This window comes from Natrix helvetica (genome assembly GCF_964273705.1).
Source record: "Natrix helvetica genome assembly, chromosome: 2".
Classification (NCBI taxonomy): Eukaryota; Metazoa; Chordata; class Lepidosauria; order Squamata; family Natricidae; genus Natrix; species Natrix helvetica.
The window spans coordinates 1,204,765-1,225,079 of NC_138552.1; the positions used below are offsets into that span (position 1 = coordinate 1,204,765).

General features: G+C 49.5%; 1 protein-coding gene across 4 annotated transcripts in view; it reads right to left on the reverse strand.

The window, feature by feature from the left end:
- Window positions 1-20,315, reverse strand: part of CNTFR (ciliary neurotrophic factor receptor) — a 320,677-nt gene that overhangs the window by 73,023 nt on the left and 227,339 nt on the right. For all 4 annotated transcript variants that reach the window (XM_081942084.1, XM_081942086.1, XM_081942087.1 and 1 more), the window contains one exon: window positions 19,986-20,216. In XM_081942084.1, coding sequence (XP_081798210.1) covers window positions 19,986-20,216 — 231 coding nt within the window. The remainder of the gene's footprint in view (window positions 1-19,985; window positions 20,217-20,315) is intronic.

The following is a 20,315-nucleotide window of genomic DNA, read 5'->3' on the forward strand; positions in this document are numbered from 1 at the left end:
AAAGCTTCTTGACTTTCTGCTCTTCAAAGCGCGGCCTTCCTTGCGTGCAAAGAGGCAGCAGAAGAGGAGGCCACCCAAGGGTTCAAGGGCCTGGGTGGAAGCTTTAGAGCAACCCTCTGGGCAGGCTTCTCCACAGGATGAAATGATGACAGGAAGAGCAGAGTTGGGAGGAACCCTGGAGGTCTTCTAGTCCAACCCCTTGCTCGAGCAGGAGAGACTCTAGTGGCTGTCCAGTCTCTTCTCTTCTCACAGTGGAGAGAAGAGGCAAGCCGCTCCACTAATTAATTAACAGAATAACAGAGTTGGAAGGGATCTTGGAGGTCTTCTAGTCCAGCCCCTACCGAAGCAGGTGACCTTGTATCATTTTGGAGGTGGTGCAATGTACTGCAGTACTGTAGGCTACTTCAGCTGACTGCTAGCCGCAGTTCGGCAGTTCAAATCCCACCAGGCTCCAGGTTGACTAAGCCTTCCCTCCTTCCGAGGTGGGTAAAATGGGGACCCAGATTTTGGGGGCAAGAGGCTGACTCTGTAAACTGCTTAGAGAGGGCCATAAAGCACTGGGAAGCGGTATAGAAGTCTAAGGGCTGTTGCTATTCTTAAAAATCTTCTGTGAGTTTTGCCCCATATTACGGCTTTTCTCGCCACATTTATTAAGTGAATCACTGCAGTTCTTAAATTAGTGACGTGGTTGTTAAGTGAACCTGGCTTCCCCATTGGCTTTCCTTGTCAGAAGGTCACAAAAGGGGATCATGTGACCCGGGGACACAGCAACCGTCATAAATACGAGTCAGTTGGCAAGCAACTGAATTTTGACCCCGTGACCGCGGAAATGTTACAATGGTCGTAAGTGCAAAAAACCGTCCTAAGTCACTTTTTAAAGTGCCGTTGTAACTTTGAACGGTCACTAAATGAAATGTGGTAAGGACTACCTGTCAAGCTACAGCAATCCACTTTCCCCTTTGAAGACCGGAGCTGCCTCTGGAGTCCCTCCATGGCTGAAGCCAGAGCGAGGGCTTGTTACTCGGCTCCTTATTTACGCTGGGCGGAAGGCAACACATTCACACAGCCCAAGATTCACACAGCACCAGATTCACCGTGTTCGCACTGCATTCTCTTGGCGGAGGAAAGAGCGAAGCGGGGGTGGGAAGGAAACCAGCTGAGATGAGCGTTTGTGCGGAGTTTCTGTCGCGGGAAGACGGAGAAGGTGCCAGCGGTGGGATGGCCTTTGCACCCCCCCCCCCAAACACAATCGGCTGCGAAGGAGGAAACTTCTGGCGTGGCGAGATTTTCTTCGCCTCCTCTTGCTTGTCACCCCCCCCCAATCCAAGTGTCTGTTAGTGTGTGGGTTGTGCCCATAAGCCTGTACTTCTTAAAAGGCTGACTGGCATGCTCAGGGAACAAAGCAAGAGCCCCCCCCTTCTTCTCAAGAGGAAAAGCATCTTATAAATATGCTAAATCAACTCAAATCAAGCCACAAAATAAACTGGGATGCATCTGGGGATGAGTTGCAATTCTCGGTGTGAATCAAATGGCGGGGGGGGGGGGGAGAGGAGGGGACGGTATTCTCGGCCACAAGCAGAAAAGGCTCCGGATAAAGGAGAAGATTTGTACCGCAGGGTTGAAATGAGGGATCCCTGGTGGTCTCTGAGCTGGGTGGGTTCCATCGCAGATGCTTCATGACCCATCTAGGTAAGATCATCAATAGTAGAGGGGTTTTTGCAGAGTGGAGGAAGAGGAGAGTGGGGGTCTTTGGTACTCTTTGCTCTTGGTGGTTTCTCTGGCAGACGTTTCATGACCCAACTAGATACCATCCCCAGTGGTAGGAGGGAGGGGGGTTTGGGAGGAGGAGCAGGAGGACAAGAACTACTGTGGAGGGCTTGGGGCTTCCTGAGCTTGGTTATTTTCTTGCTGATATTTCATGACCCAACTAGCTAACATCATCAGTGTTGGAGTTGAGCAGGCTGAGCTGGAGGGAGGGAGGGAGGGAGGAGCCAAGCAAGTCAACCGCCTGGAGTCCCTTCGTGCTCACAGGAGATCTAAGCCCACCTTGAAGGACTCTGATCTGCCGCCAATTGTCTTTGACCGTTAGTAGTTCTCGTAGGGAGCTTAAGCTTGCAATACAGGTAGTCCTTGACTTATGACCACAATTGAAGCCAACATTTCTGATGCTAAGCGAAGCATTGGTTAAGTGGGGTTTGCCCCATTTTATGAGGGGGCATTGAAGATGTTACCTAACAGGGTCATGAAATGTCTGCAAGAAAACCACCACCTCAGAGAAACAACTAAGGATGCCACAGTTCTCCTCCTCCTCTTTTTCTTTCTCCTTCTCCTTCTCCTCCTCTCCATAAATCCCCTCCCTTCAAGCACTGAGGATGTCACCTACTTGGGTCATGAAACGTCTGCAAGAAAACCACCACCTCAGAGAGCACCGAGGATGCCTCGGGAAAAGGCCTTCCTACCAACTCCACAGAGCTGCGTCTTGCAACGATGGAATTGGAGGTCCCACCTTCACGAAGAAGCAGCACCCGGCCAGCAGCCAGCAGAAGAAGGCCTAGTCACTCATGTTCTAGGCCCCAAGGCCAGGCCATGCTACCCTGGCAGGAAGGCAGCCAGCCACAAGGCATCCAGGCTCCTTCCAAGTCAGCCTCCTTGGCACTACCAGCCCCCAATGCAAAAAAAACCCACATTGAGACTCTAGAAAGGGTGCAGAGAAGAACAACAAAGAGGATTAAAGGTCTGGAGATTAAACATATGAAGGAACCAGGTATGTCTAGTTTAATAGAAAGAAGGACCAGGGGAGACATGATAGCAGTCTTCCAATATCTCAGGGGTTGCCACAAAGAAGAGGGAGTCAAGCTATTCTCCAGGGCACCTGAGGGCAGAACAAGAAGCAATGGGTGGAAACTAATCAAGGAGAGAAGCAACTTAGAATTAAGGAGAAACTTCCTGACAGCTAGAACAATTAATCAGTGGAACAGAAGTTGCCTCCAGAAGTTGTGAATGCCCCAACACTGGAAGTCTTTAAGAAGATGTTGGATAGCCATCTGTCTGAAATGGTACAGGGTTTCCTGCCTAGGCAGGGGGTTGGACTAGAAGACCTCCAAGGTCCCTTCCAACTCTGCTATTCTGTATTCTGCTGCCCGTGTCAGCTGGCCCAGGGGGACACATCTGTCCAGAAGCTGAAGGCCATGGTTGGGGGAAATCATTAAGGCCCCGTGGAAATTCAGAGGTCTTTTAGCTCAGCCGGCAAGGCTTGTTGTGCCACAAGGGAGCAGCCGCACTCTGCCCCCCCCTTTCCCTCTCCCAACGCCTTCCCCACCCCGGAGCCTTCTGGAGTCTGCCGGCAACATCTGCTCAACAGCAGTCAGGGCTTGTAACGCGCCACGGCCTACATCGAAGGACCTGCCACTTCCTGCCAGAAAAACATGGCACGGAGCACAAAAGTTGTTGTTTTCTTTTTGCTATTTAAAGCCCGGCTCCTCCCTGCCTCTGTACACATCATGTACCCCATTAGGATCCACATCAGTCCTGGTGGCTCTGGAGCCTCTTCCAGGCCCAGCAGGGGCCCGATCCTCAGTGCTCGGGGGGGGGGGGGGGGGAGGGAGACGCTTCCCAATTCCCTGAGCCGAAGAGCAGAAAGAGAGTTCGGTCTCCACATCGGCCTCCTTGTTATCCGCGGTGGGTTTTTCAAAAAAAACCTTGATGATTTTAATGCTTCGAACATTTGTAGGTTGCAAGACGCCCAGGGAGGTTGGAAGCGAGGCAAAGACATTTGGTAATAAATAGAAAGAAATAAGTCACGGGAGGGAAGGCAAGCTCAGAGCAAAGGGCACCTCGCCAGCCATTGACAACCAGATAAGCAGGGATTAACACCAGGATTTACACCAGACCAACCACCAGGCATGAAACTACACCCAAATCAAGGAACTGGTCCACTCAGAGAAACAACCAATTGATAAACCACAGGCTTAACAAGGACGCTCCCATCCAGGCTGACAGAGCAAGCCACTAGTACATAAATAGAGAGCAAACTCTGCTCCTTTCTAGCCCTGGGGATGTTACCTGGCTGGGTCATGAAACGTCTGCAAGAAAACAGCCAAGCTCGGAGAGCACCAAGGGTTCTTGAATCCTCATCTTCTACTGGGAAGCTGAGAGGAGGCTTGTCCAGCCTTTGGCCCCCAGACGGGATCTAGTCCCAACTCCCTCTCGAGAACCGACCCCCAATTCCTGCTTTCAAAACAAGGAAGACTCCCAGGCTACCTAGGGCTTCTTCTCCTTCTCCTCTTTCTTCTCCTCCTCCTCCTCCTCCATCTCCATCCTTCTCTTCCTCCACCCTCCTCCATCTTCCTCCTCCTCCTCCTCCTCCTCCACCCTCCTCCATCTTTCTCCTCCTTCTCCTCCTCTTCCTCCAAGCCGTTTACAGCCAGCCCGAAAATCCTCCTCGTACAATGTCAAAATCCTCTCGTGTGTAATTGGACTTCAGCCGGCTGCTCAACCGTCATGGGCAGCCCTTCAAATCCTAAAGACATTTAAAATCCTGTCATGATGTTTTTTCTCCTCCTGGCTAAATAGGCCCATTTCTTCCCCTCTTTCTCCCCCCCCCCCCCGAAGACGTTCACAGATGATCAGAGGTCGGAAGCAAACGTGGATGAAAACACCAAGGATTCATCTCCAGATCTGCAGGGCCTGACTGGGTCGCCCCTTCAGCTCCGAGGCCCAGGGTCTCTTCTGCAGCCCCCCAAGTACCATTGACCTGGGGTCACAGAAAAGCCTCCATATATGCATAAGCCATCGGGGTGGGTTGTTTCCTGAGGTAGCCTGTTTGTATGTGTGTTTTGGTTTTTTTTAGATTAACAGAGTTGGAAGGGACCTTGAGGGTCATCTAGTCCAACCCCCTGCTTCCCCGCCCAAGCAGGAGACCCTACACCATTCCTGACAGAGGGCAGCCCAGTCTCTTCTTGAAAGCCTCCAGGGATGAAGCTCCCACAACTTCTGAAGGCAACTTCGCCTCCATGGGTTGATTTTCACTGTCAGAAAGTTCCTCTTTGTTTCCAGGTTGAATCTCTCTCCTTGGTCAGTTTCCATCCATTGTTCCTTCTCTGGCCTTCAGAAATTCATACTAAGATGATTCTACAATTTCTGGAGGGAAGCCACTGGTTGATTGTTCTCAAATTTCTCCTTAGTTCTAGGTTGCTTCTCTCCTTGATTAGTTTCCACCCGTTGCTTCTTGTCCGGTCTTTGGAGAATAGCTTGACCCCCTCTTCTTTGTTGCAGCCCCCCAAATATTAGGATATTGCCCCACTCATTCTCTTCCCTAGACTAGCCATGTCCAGTTCCTGCAACCGTTCTTCATATCTTTTATCCTCCAGCCCCCTAATCCTCTTGGTTGCTCTTCTCTGCACTCTTTCTAGAGCTGTGATGGCCAACCCATGGCATGCGTTGCACAGGGGGTACAGAGAGCGCTCTCTGCGGGTACGCAAACCGCCAACCAGCTCAGCTCCACTGTGCATGCGCATTCCCCTCCTGCCGGCCAGCTGGTTTTTGGGTCTCTGCCACGCATGCGGGAGATGTGCACACATGTATGGGGGGGCTGGGTCATGCACGCATGCACAGGGGACGGGGCTAGCGCATACTGCGTGGCCCCCCCATGCCCCATTTCTGGTCCCAGGAGGTTTCAGGGAGGCCTGGTAGGCCAAAATGGGCCTGCAGGGTGGGGTAGGGGGAGCATGGGGGGGGGGGAGGTGCACGCATGCACAGGGGGTAAGGGCGCATTGCATTATGGGTGCGGGCATGTGAGCGTGCTTAGTCTCACTCGCACATGCAGTTTCGGCACACAAGGACAAAAGCCTTCGCCACCACTGTTCTAGAGTCTCAGCCTCTGTTTTCTATCTTAGTGACCAAAACTGGAAGTCATATTGCGAGTGTCGTCTTCTCGAGGCTTTCTAAAGCGATCCTGGAACTTCCCACAATCTCGATTCCCTCCCTCTGCTGATGCTGCCCAGGAGGGCATTGGCCCTTGTGGCAGCTGCCGGAAAAGAAGGCCACCCCAGAGGGCCTCCTGGCCACCGGGGCTTTGGCGAAAGGGTGGGGTGTTAGAGGAGGGGAGCCAGAGAGGGGTTACGTGGGGTGAGCAGAGGACAGATTGGCTCCTTCCAGTTGCCAACAGCTGCTTGATCCACTCTGGGCTGATGGAGGCAGGAACCGGAGAGGCTGGGATGAACTTCAGAGGGGAACCAGAGCATCTCCGGGGAATGCCCAATTAGGGAGGGATTGGCTGCGCCAGGAAGGCCGCCAGCTCTTGGCACGAGGCCTGGGACAGCGGAGGCTTTAGAAGAGAGACTGGATTTGCAGAAGATGATGCACCAAATGAGTTTGCAATGGGGAGGCAGCAAAAGAAAGCAGGAGGGGAGGGGGGCTGACTGAGGTACTCCCCCCAACGTGCCATCTTCGGTCCCTCTGGGGCGCTTTTGTCTCCTTCCTCAGCAGCAAGAGCAAGACCCTCCGGGAACCTTGGGGGGGGGGGGCTGCAAGCTCAGTGCCAGGGAAGCTAGCGGGAGGCTTTTGGGAAGGGAGAGTGTGGCCCTATCCTGCACTTGGGAGACCATATTTGGAATGCTGTCTCCAGTTCTGGGCACCACGATGTGGAAAAGGTGTTTGAGACTCTGGAAAGAGTGCAGAGAAGAGCAACAAAGATGATTAGGGGTCTGGAGGCTAAAACATATGAAGAACGGTTGCAGGAACTGGGTATGTCTAGTTTAATGAAAAGAAGGAGCAGGGGAGACATGATAGCATTGTTCCAATATCTCAGGGGTTGCCACAAAGAAGAGGGAGTCAAGCTATTCTCCAAGGCACCTGAGGGTAGAACAAGAAGCAATGGGTGGAAACTAATCAAGGAGAGAAGCAACTTAGAACTGAGGAGAAACTTCCTGACAGTGAGAACAATTAATCAGTGGAACAGAAGTTGCCTCCAGAAGTTGTGAATGCCCCAACACTGGAAGTCTTTAAGAAGATGTTGGATAGCCATTTGTCTGAAACGGTGTAGGGTTTCCTGCCTTGGACAGGGGTTGGACTAGAAGATCTCTGAGGTCCCTTCCAGCTGTAGCATTTTATGCAGTACCACATCTAATGCACAGTCAAGGTGAAATGGCATTGCAACTATGCTCCCTGGTACTGAGTGGGGGGAAAGAAGCCAAGTGCCCTTCTTTGGCTACTGATCCCTCTGCTCTCACCCCCTGCAAAGCCCCATGGTCCTGGGGGAAGGGGGCCTTGGAGACCCTGCCTTGGCTCAGAGGCTCCTCCTGAAGACTCTGGAATGAGGATCCCCCCCCAAACACTCTAAACCATTTACATCTGACCCAATTTGGGGATGAAAGATACCCACAAACAGGGCACTCTCTTTTCACACAAGACCACACCTGTGCTGCATTGTACAAGAGAGATACAACATGTTTTGTGTCCAGTCACTTTGACGGGTCCAGTTTGCACGCTGAAGGTGGGGGGGGGGATGACAGGTTGGAGTCGTTGGGTGCCCATGGAAGACTACCATGTGCATACAGGGGGTCCCCTTTGGGGGCAGGCCAGGCTCTTAGCCCAGGGCCCCTACTGCCAACTGGGGCTCCTCTTTGCAGTGGTTTGCCTGCTGGCCGCTCTGTGGTGAAGCCCAGGAAGGGGCTGCTGGGAAGGGCTCCGCTCTTACCAGTAAGACCAAAAGTCCAGTTGGCAACTTGCTGGGTGGGAGAACTGGCTTTATTGATCTCCTTGGCTGGCCTCCCATGCTTGTTTGCGACTGAGAAGGGAGAAGAAGAAGAATGAAACATCCACAAGAAAAGGACCAAGCTCAGAGAGCATCAAGGCACCATTTTTTCCTTTGAAAACATTTCACTCCCCATCCAAGAAGCCTCTTCATTTTGCAGAACCTCTTTGGAGCACACGAGCGTCAGGTTGCAGAACTGGAGAAGCTTCTTGGATCAGAAGCAAAATGTTTTCAAAGGAAAAAAAACCAACCACGGATGTCCCAAAAACCACCTTTGAGACAACCGTGGCCTGGATGATTGAGGACCCCCAGAGACGCAAGGGTTCTCCGTAGGATGAAGCCAAGGAACGCCAAGACATCTCGAGACCCCAGCTGGAATGCAACCCCCCAACCCAAGGAGGGTCCGAGGCCAACTTTCAGGGGCTGCAATTCTGGCTCCTTCTCGAAGCTTTTCGGAGCCTGGAAGTCAGTTGCAGGCTCTGGAATCTGGGGCTCCCTTGACCCACCAACTTCCTGTCTTGGTGCAACTCCATGGGACAGAAGCGCCAAGGGCATCCTGCTAGCAGGGGAAGCTGTTGGTTGACTCTCCAGCCCTGACTGGCCTCGCCCCCCCCCTGCCCCCCCCTCCGCCACTGGGGACGGTTGTCATTGCTGTGGCTTGTTTCAAAGATGGGCAGCTAGGTAAGTTTTTTAAAAAAATAAAAATGGAATGAAATAAATAATGGTGGCTTTCGGCAGCTTTGTAGGAAGGAAGGAAGCCACTGAGCAGGCATGTGTGATTGTGTGTGTTTGTGTTATGCATCTCTCTGGGACCTCCATGCAGCAAAGATAAAGGAGGCTCCAGAAGAGGACAACATCCATCTGTCTGTCTGTCTGTCTGTCTGTCTGTCTGTCTGTCTGTCTGTCTGTCTGTCTGTCTATCTATCTATCTATCTATCTATCTATCTATCTATCTATCTATCTATCTATCTATCATTCTCTCTGCCTTTATCTATCATTATCCATCCAACAGCTGTACATCCATCCATATCTCTCTGTCTCTGTCTCTGCTGTCCATTATCTAGCCATCTTCCTCCCTCTTTCTGTCTGACTGACACTCTCTCTCTCTCTCTCTCTCTCTCTCTCTCTCTCTCTCTCTCTCTCTCTCTCTCTCTCTCTCTCTCTCTCTCTCTATCCAATTTCCCTGCATCCAGGGGGAAGGAGTCCAGGAAGCGCTGGGGGGTGGGGGGGGGAGGCGTTCTGTGGTGCAAGGCCTGGGGGGAGCTGGGATCTATTTTCCCTTCCCCAAGGCAACTCCGTCTGTGCACCATGGGAATGTGGGTGCATCTGCTGAGCACGTGTGCAGGCCGAACCCCCCTCTCTCATTTTTCAACCCAGCTGCAACTTTTGACATCCTGTTTACCTTTTGGGAAGACATTTAAATTCCTGTGGAAAAACAAATGACACCACAGAGCTGAACTCCCAATGGATCCCCCCCTCCCCCCGAGAGTAAAGATCTGGGCTGCTCGGTGGTGCAGACTGATGGCTCAGGGATCACAGGCCCCCCCCCTGCACTTCTCACAATGGCCTAACATCGTGAACCACGCTTGTTGCCCAGCTGTATCCTCAGGAAGTGAGTTCGAAATCTCAGCCGCCTCTGGGTGCTAAACCTTCTTCGGGATCTGTCACGTAAGATAATCTTCTCCGGTGGGTCAGAGTCCCTCGTGAGCAGCTAAAGCCGGCAACTTCATTATCTACCACCCACCTTACAAGAATCTGCTCTTTTCCCCTGGAAGCCCCAGAGAAGCTTCATGGGTCTTGAGGAAAGCCCAGCTCCTGCCGCTTGCAGCTGTGGAAGGATGCCAAGCTGCACCCTCCTTTGACTCCTGTGAGGGTGGGTTGCGCCTGATTTGAAGCAAAAAACCGAAAGTTGTGAAATGAAGAAGGCCGCCGTTGCATGAATCCCGGCTTCTCCTGCTGACTTTGCTTGTCGGAAGTCAGCTGGGAAACGTGCTGATCACGTGACCCCCGGGAGGAGACAACTGTCATAAGTACATGCCAGTGGCAAGTGCCTGAATGTTGATCATGTGACTGTGAGGATGCAACGAGCGTCATAACTGGGAGGACTGGTCGTAAGTCATTTTTTCAATGTTGCTGTAACAATGACTGGTCATTAAAGAAATGGCAGCTCCTACCTGGATCCTTAACAATTTTTCTCCTTGAAAAAGACCTGATTGACGATTCTTATAAGAAACAGAGGAAAATATTATTATTTTTTTCCTCCCTGCCTCTTGCTCTGCACAGGGCAAATTTTTAAACAGCTTCTACTGCCTCTCCTTTTGGGTGTTTCTTCTTCTCCGAAGGAGAAAGTTCCAGAGTTCTAATTTGTTTACACATCTTAGTGGAATCTGCATGTAAAACAAGGGATCCCTGGGGATCTCTGACTGGAACCAGGCACACATTTTCATGGAGGCTTCGTAATGTGCTGTAAACAAGAATCAGGCCGAAAGGAACTTCGCCCTGGAAGCCAACAAACATGCCCACAAAATCAGCCCCCTCCCTCCATCGCCCCGGGAAGGGAGGGCACGTGGGCCTCAGATGGAGGGACAGAATCACAGGGCTGGAAGGGACCCTCGAGGTCTTCTAGTCCAACCCCCTGCCCACGCAGGAGACCTTATACATACAATTTGGGACAAGTGATTATCCAGGCTCTTCTTAAAAATCTCCTGTGTTGGAGCACCCACAACTTCTGGAGGCAATTTCTGTTCCACTGATTAATTGACAGGACAACAGAATAGCAGAGTTGGTTGGAGGGGACCTTGGAGGTCTTCTAGTCCAGAAGTCTCCAAACCTTTTGACACCAGGTCCTGTTTCACTGAAGATAATTTTTCTACAGACTGGGGGGGGAGGGGAGATGGTTTTGGTTTTGCTGACTCCTCCACTGCTCACCTCCAGCTGCGTGGCCTGGTTCCTAAGATGCCACAGACCAAGACCAGTCTCTGTCCCTGGGGTTGGGTCCAACCCCCTCCTCAAACAGAAGACCCGCTACCATTTCAGACAAGTGGCTGTCCAATCTTCTCTTGAAGACCTCCAGTGATGGAGCACCCACAACTTCTGGTGGCAAGTCGTTCCACTGATTAATTAACAGAATAACAAGAGTTTGAAGGGATCTCTGAGGTCTTCCAGTCTAACCCCCTCCTCAAGCAGGAGACCCTACACCATTCCGGACAAATGTCCAATCTTTCCTTAAAAGCCTCCAATGATGGAGCATCCACAACTTCTGGTGGCAAGCAGTTCCACTGATTAATTGCTCTCACTGTCTCCTTAATTCCAGGTTGCTTCTCTCCTTGATTACTTTCCATCCACAACTTCTGGTGGCAAGCAGTTCCACTGATTAATTGCTCTCACTGTCTCCTTAATTCCAGGTTGCTTCTCTTCTTGATTACTTTCCATCCATTGCTTCTTCTCCTGTCTTCAGATGCTTTGGAGAATAGGTTGCCCCCCCCCCCCTTCTTTGGGGCAGCTTCCCAAATATTGGAACACTACAATCACGTCACTGCTAGTCCTTCTTTTCATTAAACTAAACATACCCAGTTCCTGCAACCGTTCTTCCTATGTTTTATCCTCCAGTCCCCTAATCCCCTTTGTTGCTCTTCTCTGCACTCTTTCCAGAGTCTCCACATCTTTTTTATATAGTAAAAAAGGTTTTACTATATAAAAAAGGGTGCCGTGGGCCAGGCAGTGTCAGGGGGAGAGCCTTCTCTGTGGGAGCGCTTTCCCTTTGGAATGAGCTGCTCCTGGAGCTTCACATAATTCCCGACCTCCGGTCCTTCCGGCACGCCCTAAAAAGTTGGCTTTTCCAGCAAGCCGGCCTGGCCTGAATGAAATAAATTATTAATTATATAATTTCTAAATTTCATTGTAAATGTCTATTGTTTTTTTGGGATATTCTATTTAATCTTTCTTTTAACTTTTGTAATATGTGTTTTTTACGTTGTACCCCGCCATGAGTCCTTTGGGAGAAGGCGGCATATAAGTCCAATAAACCTCACTTAGTGTCGTATTGTGGCACTATGGAAGGGCAGAGGAAGGGAAGGGAGGCTCATCAGCCCCCATTTCTCAGCTTGGCTGCTCTCCCTCTCCTCCTTCTTGAAACTCACTCCATGCTTGCTCGGCAGAGAAAGCAAACATCTTTACCACCCGGCGCTTTCTCTAGCAGCCTTGCCAACCGCAACCGGGGTGCCAAAATCAGCTGGAAGGCTTAGAAGAGGCCCCCAGCTCGGTTGCACCTGGAGTCCAGCCCAGGGACACAATGAGGTGCAACCGAGGTGTGAGCTTCCTTTGATTCTTATGTGGGGTGTGCCGGGGGTGGGGGGAGCACGTCAGGCTGACCACCCAGGACCCAACCCACTGGAAGCCAAATATGTGGCTCATTTTCTCCCCCCCCCCATCCCTATATTTCTTTCTGGCTTGGCGGGCTTGTTCTGCTGTTGGTTGACTTGGCTTTTTCCATGTCACTTTCTGTCAAACGGCCCACATTTTCCTCCTCTCCTCCTGCCAGCCCTTTAGTGACAGATTGGCAGGTTGGAGGGAGGGAGGGAGGGAGGTGGCGGGGAAGGGAGAACGTCCAGCCGAGATGCTCCCCGGCTGCCGAGGGTGGCTTTGTGCCTGCCTTCCCATCACTCTGGAAGCGCTGCTGGCTTCCACTGGCTCCGTCGCAATTAGACCCACATGATGGGGGAGGAAGGGCAGGGTCGGGGGCTGCCCCCAGCCCCTCTGCCCAAGGGTTCATGGTGGGGCTTTGGAGTCGCAGAGCAAGTCGGGGAGGAGCAGGAAGGAGGGCAGGTGAGAATGAAAACAACTCCGAGGCCAGCTGGGCCCTCTCTGTGGCAGGCGGATTGTCTGGGGTGACAAGCCTTCCCAATTCTGCAGCACAGAACGTCCTGCTTCCGAGCAGAACAGGAAATACGGACTAGAATAGAATAGAGAAGAGGAGAGGAGAGAAAATGCAAAAGAAAGAGGAGATGAGAAGAGAGAAAAAAAAGAAGAGAAGAGAATGCAAAAGAATACACCAGAATAGAACAGAGAATAGAATAGAATATAGAATAGAAAAGAAAAAGAATAGAGTAAGATAGAATAAAACAGAAGAAGAGAATAGAGTAGAGTAGAATAGAACAGAACAGAACAGAACAGAATTCTTTATTTGGCCAAGTGTGATTAGACTCACAAGGAACTTGTCCCTTGTAAAAAAAGCTCTCGGGGTATGGAACAGAACAGAATAGAATAAAATATTTTATTTGGCTAAGGGTGACTAGACACACAAGGAATTTGCCTCCAGGGCATATGCTCTGTACATGCAAAGCAGAGAGTAATTATCATCACCACCATCATACTGTAATACCAATAAGAATGGGAGTAAAGTAGTAACGAAGTTGAGAAGGATAAATGATAATTTTACAGCCATACCACCTGGGCAAATCAACAGACACAGGACAGGACGGTGGCAATGAGTTGTTCAGCTGAGCGATGGCGTAAGGGGAAAAACAATGGCTGCATTTAGGTCTTTTGGCATGCAGGGCCCCATAGCGTCATCCCGAGGGGAGGAGTTGAAACCATGTACCTCCGGGACGGGAGGGGTCTGCAGATACCTTCTCAGCCCCCCTTCTGGCCCATGCAGCCTAGAGGTCTTCTATGGAAGGCAGCCTGGTTGCCAATGGAAATCTGGGATTTGGCCATCTCAGAACCAGACCTGGAGGAAAAGTAAATCTGGCAGTCTCTGAGGAAGAGACCTTCGTAGGGCCTCTCCATGGGCCCCACCCCAGCCTGATTTCCCAGGGGAATTGCCAACCCCTTTTCTTGCAAGAAAGTGGCCCAGTGGGACCAAAGGCTGCTCTCAAAGCTCCGGCTAGCTTGGAGGAATCCCAGGAGCTGAACCTGAGTGGGAGCACGTCAGCTGCCACCCGGGAGCTGTCCTTGGTGCTGGGTTGGCTCCAGGTTGGACGTTGGCTGAGGATGAGATCTGGAGAGAAGTCATGTGCTTTGCTATGGAAGGGACCAGCTTATCTGAAGAATCAGCCCACCCAGAGTTTCATTGATCTGTTATTTTTATTTATTAGTGATTATTTTATTATCACATTTATTTGCTGCCCATCTAGTTTCAAAGTGAGTCTGGGTGGCTTACAAAAAAAAACACCACACATTTAAATCATCAAATAGAAATATGTCTGATAAAATCACAATGCAAATAGAATAAAATCAAAAGATGGAGAAGGGGGCAGCCGTATACATGGGGGTGGAAAGAGGTGAAGCTCTTAATTAACCAGCTCCAGTCCAAACATATGAAGAACAGTTGCAGAAATTGGGTAGGTCTATTCTAATGAAGGACCAGGGGTGACAGGATAGCAGTTTTCCAATATTTGAGGGGCTGCTACATAGAAGAGGGGGTCCGTCTATTCTCCAAAGCACCTGTGGGTAGAACAAGAAGCAATGGGTGGGAACTAATCAAGCACAGAACCAGCCTAGAATTAAGGAGAAATTTCCTGATAGTGAGGACAATTAACCAGTGGGATGACTTGACTCCAGAAGTTGTGGGTACTCCATCACTGGAGTTTTTTTTAAGAAGAGACTGGACAGCCATTTTTCTGAAATGGTATAGGGTTTCCTGCATGAGTAGGAAGTTGGACTAGAAGACCTCCAAAGTCCCTTCAAGCTCTGTTATTCTATGTTCTATGTTCGCTTCTCCCAGCCATGCATAAGATGACAGACATCTCCACAGACTTCCTAGACCAGGACAGTCATGCAACAAACCAAGAACAGCTTGTTGCAGAAAAGCTAAGAAGCCACTGTGAAAGGATTCTAGCAACGGGTGAGTATGAGAACCAAGCTTCATTTGTAGACACCAAGATTCAAAGCTATTGTGTTGCCTCCTCCTCTTGGCCAACTTTTCAATGGACTGAAGGACCCTCCGTTGGGTGGGAAGTTCTGACTCATTCGGCCTTTGATTTTGGCAAAGTTTGGAACTGGACGCAGGTTGTGTGAAAACTCACTCTTGCGCCAACTGGCATCCAAGAAAGAAAACACAACAATGGAAGCTTCCTAAAGATTTCACGATTGGTTAGAGAAAGGAATCCAGAAAAGAAAGCAAGAGAGAGATACAGAACCCAGACGAGACACTATTAAATGGAAAACGGGGGTGAAGAAAAGGGAAAATAGAAAAGAAAGTATTAATATATAAGTATATCTTCAAGAATGAGATACAGAGAAAAAAATAGTTAGGACATGATAATGAAGAAAAGGGAATGCTCTGTACGTCGCCCCGAGTCCCTGTGGGGAGAGGGGGCGACTAATAAGTTCAATAAAATAAATAAAATAAATAAATAAGAAAAGGGAATAGGAAAGGATAAGCATACCATTATAACAGGGTTTGCGGGAATATCATTCCCAAAATACACCAGTTCAGAATTGAAAAGGGATAACCAGAACAACAGGAAAGGAAAGGAAGAGAGCAGGAGAGCAGAAGAGAGGAAAGGAGGAAGAAGGAAGAAAGAGGAAAGGAGAGGAAGGAGGGAGGGATAGAAAGAGAAGGAGAGAGGATAAGAGGGGGAAGAGGAAGAGAGGAGTAGGGAAGAGGCAAGGGAAGAAAGAAAGGGAAAGGAGAGGAGAAAGGAAGGGAGAAGGGAGGGAGGGTGAAAAGAAAAGGAAAAAAATAGGGTAGTGACAATACAAAATAGCTATATGGGATGGAAAGCAAAGCAACCCAGAAGATGTATCTTAACCTTTCATATGGAAAAAACAAATATGTAAAAGGGATAAAGATAAATAAGAGCAATAACTGTGTGAATAGGTATACCTGTAACCATATATAGGAGAATAAAAATGAAAAAAAAAACCTTTAAAACACGGAAGCTCCCTAAGTCTGTCTTCCTCAGAGTCATTTGAGCTCTGCCAACTCCTGAAAGTTGTGCTGCATTTCACAAAAGGCTCTGGTATTAGTCATGCGTTAGGCGAGAGAGAGAGTGTGTGTGTGTGTGTCTGTGTTACATTAGCATTCCGCCCATTAGAGTCAATTACTTTGAAAATGCATCACCTAACTAGCGGGATGCAGACTTAAGTGCATCAGCGTCTCCAGGAGACCCATCTTGTCCTTAAGAGTCCTCCGGAGGTTGGCACCTTTCGACTCACCTCCTCCATGAGGTGAGGGCTGGAACGATTATGCCCTAATGCAAATCAGACCTTGATGCCCCCCAAGAGGAGGGGGAGAGGGCAGTCTCTTCGAAGGCAGGTAAAAGTCAGAGGCAAAATCTTTGGGCTGCAAAGATGACAACAGGGCCCTCAGAAGCAGTTGGGGGGGGGGGCACTTCCAGTTGTACTTCCGGCGTCTCGGAAGCCTGGTCTGCAAGCTCTGCAGTCAGCTCTGACTTCTCCCTATCAGAGGGTCCACTTTGGGACCATAGCCCCCCTGAAGGGGGGGGTGAAGTAAGGTGGGACTGCCTGGCAGGTCGAGGAGGGGTTCCTTGGCATCCTGGTGATATAGTAACAAAACTCAAGTTTGTCCCCCTCCCACTTTTCACCCATCAAAACTTCCGTTGCACACCACCCAGAGGCTACCAGACAAGGACAAATTATGACTTGCAAAGATCACTTGGAGAGGGGAGATACTTCCAATGTAATCTACTGGATCCCCTGCATGGATTGCCCTTGTGACTCTGTAGGACAGACAAGGAAGGAAGCTAACAACCAGATTGCAAGAACACAAGAGAGTGGTTAAATGAGGAGACCCAAACTCATTGGTAGCCTCACCATGCAACGAACAAAGACACACATTCAATTTCGCAGCTACTAAGATTGTTGGCCGAGAGGGACAAAAACAGCCAGGGAAACAATTGAAGTCTGGGAAACAGGGCCCTTGTCAGTCAACAGGAGTGTTGATTTACCACCAGCTTATCAAGTATTTAAGACAAAGAAAACAACAGTCGATGATTTAACAGTCATTCATCAACACCCCCAAACAACAATTAACAAGCCACACACAACAGGTACATTATAAATACCACAAACTGAATACACTCTGCTAGAGAGAACTTCCCTGAGGATGGGCTCCAGCGTGAGTCCAAACGCTCGGAAGATAAAACCTCTAGTCCTGGTGACCAACCCAGATTGGATCCAGCAACATTATTCTGGAACAGGAAGATTCACCTCCATTCATTGAAACTTCTGCTCAACAATATGCTACCACTTCTATCTGGTCACAGCACACATGAGAAGGAAGGGAAGATGGTCCTAATTCAAAGCGTTAGCAAGGACTGGTGTGAGGTGTTGAATTGTGTATAGTAATGATAACATTATCAAACAATATCAAATAATAACCACAGCATTTTCAAACATTGTCTATATGGGAGTGTAAAATAACCAAGAAATTCCACCATAATCACATTGGAATTTCTACAAATGGAGGGAAAAGAACAGTGGAAAATGAACAGTGAAAAAAGTCTCCAAAATGTTTGAGGATTACTCAGAATTTAACCACAGAAGCTCAACTGAATATCAGGTCAGGAAAGCTACGGTCACGCCCAGAGTTCATCAGCATTTAAATGAGCATTGGCAAAGCCAATATGCTCCCCTCAAATAACACAAAACTGCACAAAAGAAATTCAAAGAGACAATAAGCAATGCAAAAAAAGCAATTTTAAGGAACTAATGGCCCATAGACAGTCTTTAAGTACAAGGACAGATATAGACTGCAAAATCCAGATGACCACTAGATGGCAGCAAAGGGATACAGAAAATGAATCCCATGCTGCCATCTAGTGATCCTCTGGAATAGACAATCTGCTCCCTTAAATCAGCTGCAGCCAACCAGCTAGGAAAATAGATGGACAAAAGGGCTGCAAAGAAATGCAAATGTAGAGTAATGAAGCTGTGAAGAAGCTGGATTAATTCTATGCATCTCTTTTCATCCTTCTCATAGCAGAAAATGTGGCATTTTGAAGTAGACATTTTCTCAAAGAACGCCTGAGGCAGGAAAGCAAATAACAGTGACAAGAAATGAAATTCTCTACTTTCCTGGCTGACCAAATCAAAACAATGACTTTGCTGAGTGCAGATAACATCCCTGTGAAATAGCGAATCCAGTTTCTGCTATAAGCCAACAGGGCCCCTCCAATTTTTAAACGGAGATGGAGGAAATGATAGGCTGCTTTAATGTCTCCTCTGTGTTTCACAGCAAACAAGACGGAAAGCGTCTAGAAAGTCCACTCTTGCTTTCCCATAACCAGATCTTACAGTGGAGGTTTTCAAGAAGAGAATGAGCAGCCTTTTGTCTGAAATGACGCAGGGCTTCCTGCCTGAGCAGCGGGTTGGACTAGAAGACCACCCTGGTCCCTTCCAACTCTGTGGTTCTATTATTCTGAAGCATGGCACTCTACAAGCCATGCCATCAACAGAAACATCCATCTACAACCAGCCTACGAAGCCCTCAGAATTCAAATCAACTGCCCAACCAACAGCGATGGCACCAACCCTCAACCAACCCATGAACCTCCCCTACCAGCACTTCACCTCCCAATGACCTTCACCTGATGTGACCTCCCCATCAGATGACCCACACCTGACTCCAATGACACCAACCTCAACCAACCCATGAACCTCCCCCAACCACCACTTCACCTCCCAATGACCTTCACCTGATGTGACCTCCTCATCAGAAGGTCCTGATATGACCCACACCTGAACCTTCACGAGATCCATCACAAGACCCACATCTGACGTAACCCATGACAAAACACCCACCCGACATGATCTCCCCAAGACAAAACCTACTGACCATATGAAGCCCTTATAAGAGGAACATTGACATCCCCTAAACTCCGCTGAAGATGTTACCCAGCTTGGTAATGAAAGGTTCAGAAACTAACCCACAAGCTCAGAGAACCAACCTCCACCCTCATCCTCCACCCGAGCTACAGATATTCACCACTATCGCAATCTCAGTTCAGTCCACTAATTTTGAGTGCCTATATGCACCTAGTTTCTTCGTTGCTCTTCTAAAAAAAAGTATAGCTCTTCATTATAGAGAACGAAGCAGGTGATACTTCTTGTTGAGTCACAAAGTCATCTTGGACTCTTCACATCCCCAGGTGTTCTGCCCGAGGCTTCCTGATACAGTAAAACCCACACGCTTAATCCCCAAAACCCCTTTTGTATTTAAACGGCTGTGCATTATGTTCATTCACAGCCTGTAATGAGTCACAGTTTGTGAAGCGTCCGACAGAAATCGGCCAAAGTCCTTTGGCATGAGGCTGATAAGCACCCACCTTTATCTCCCTTGAAACGCTGCCAAAGACTAAATTGGCAATTATCTTGTTAAGGCCACACAGAACAGAGAGTCAAACGGGGCTTCAGAGTTTGAATCGACCAGAATGAACAAAGTTGCTTCCTGCAACAGCTCATATCAGTTTTCTCCTCTTTTATGTCTTATGGGAGGGGTCAATCATTTCCCAGCCTTGTTCCCGAGTCTCCCCTTTTGTCTTAACTGTTCTTGCCCTCTGGCAGCTCTGCACATGCACACACTGGGAACAGGCTCCCCCTGTTCCTCTGCCTCGCTGATGGCAGACTCCGGAGTCTCTGGAGTCTCTTGTGTGCTCTCTCCGGAGCACATAACTCCCAGATGGCCCTGGCCCCCTCTCTGCCTCCGACACAGAGCCTTCGTCCGAACCTTCCCCAGACTCCAGGACTGGCCCATGTTCCTCCCCAACCTCCTCGCTGTCTGACTCTGCTGCCAGCTCCGCAGGCTGGTGGCGGGCCACAACACCATGGACCATAGCACGCCAGGCCCACCCACCCTCCAACATCTCCGGAGGTTTCCCCAAATTCTTCTTCATTGCGTCCATCTCATCCTCTGCTGTCCCCTTCTCTTTTTGTCTTCCATCTTCCCCAAGATCGGGTTTTCTCCAAGGAATTCTCTCTTCTCATTAAGTAGCCAAAGTATTAGAGCTTCCGCTTAGACAATAATAAACAACTAAACAACATAAAAGCAGGGCTCTCTAACCTTGGCAACTTTAAGACTTGTGGGCTTCAACTCCCAGCTTTGCTGGCTGAGGAATTCTGGGAGTTGAAGTCCACAAGTCTTAAAGTTGCCAAGGTTAGAGACCCCCCTGGACTAAAGAATGCACCGCGTGAGCAGATGCGGGATTCACACACCCCAAACAGCCAGGCTGGCATAGAAGCCCCTTGTGAACGAGCCCACGGTACTCACTTCCAACTTTGAGGGTGACCCGATCTTTGAGGTACCACGAGGGCCCCTCGTAGCAGGCGTATTGTCCGCTGTGGGAGAGATGGACGTTCCGAATGAGCAGGTGGGAGCCGCTGAGGTGGGAAGCGTCCAGATCCGTGCTGTTGGCCGTCCAGGTGACGGGCTTCCCCTGGTCGACTGAGCCACACGGTATCATCACGTCAGTCCCCAACTGCACGTAATAGACGTGGGATTCTGGAGCAGAAAGAGAAGGAAAGATTTATTTTTCTCTGTGGGGAAATTGGGGGGTGGGGTGGGAGATGGGCCTATTAGTTCAGCAACAGCAGGAAGTCT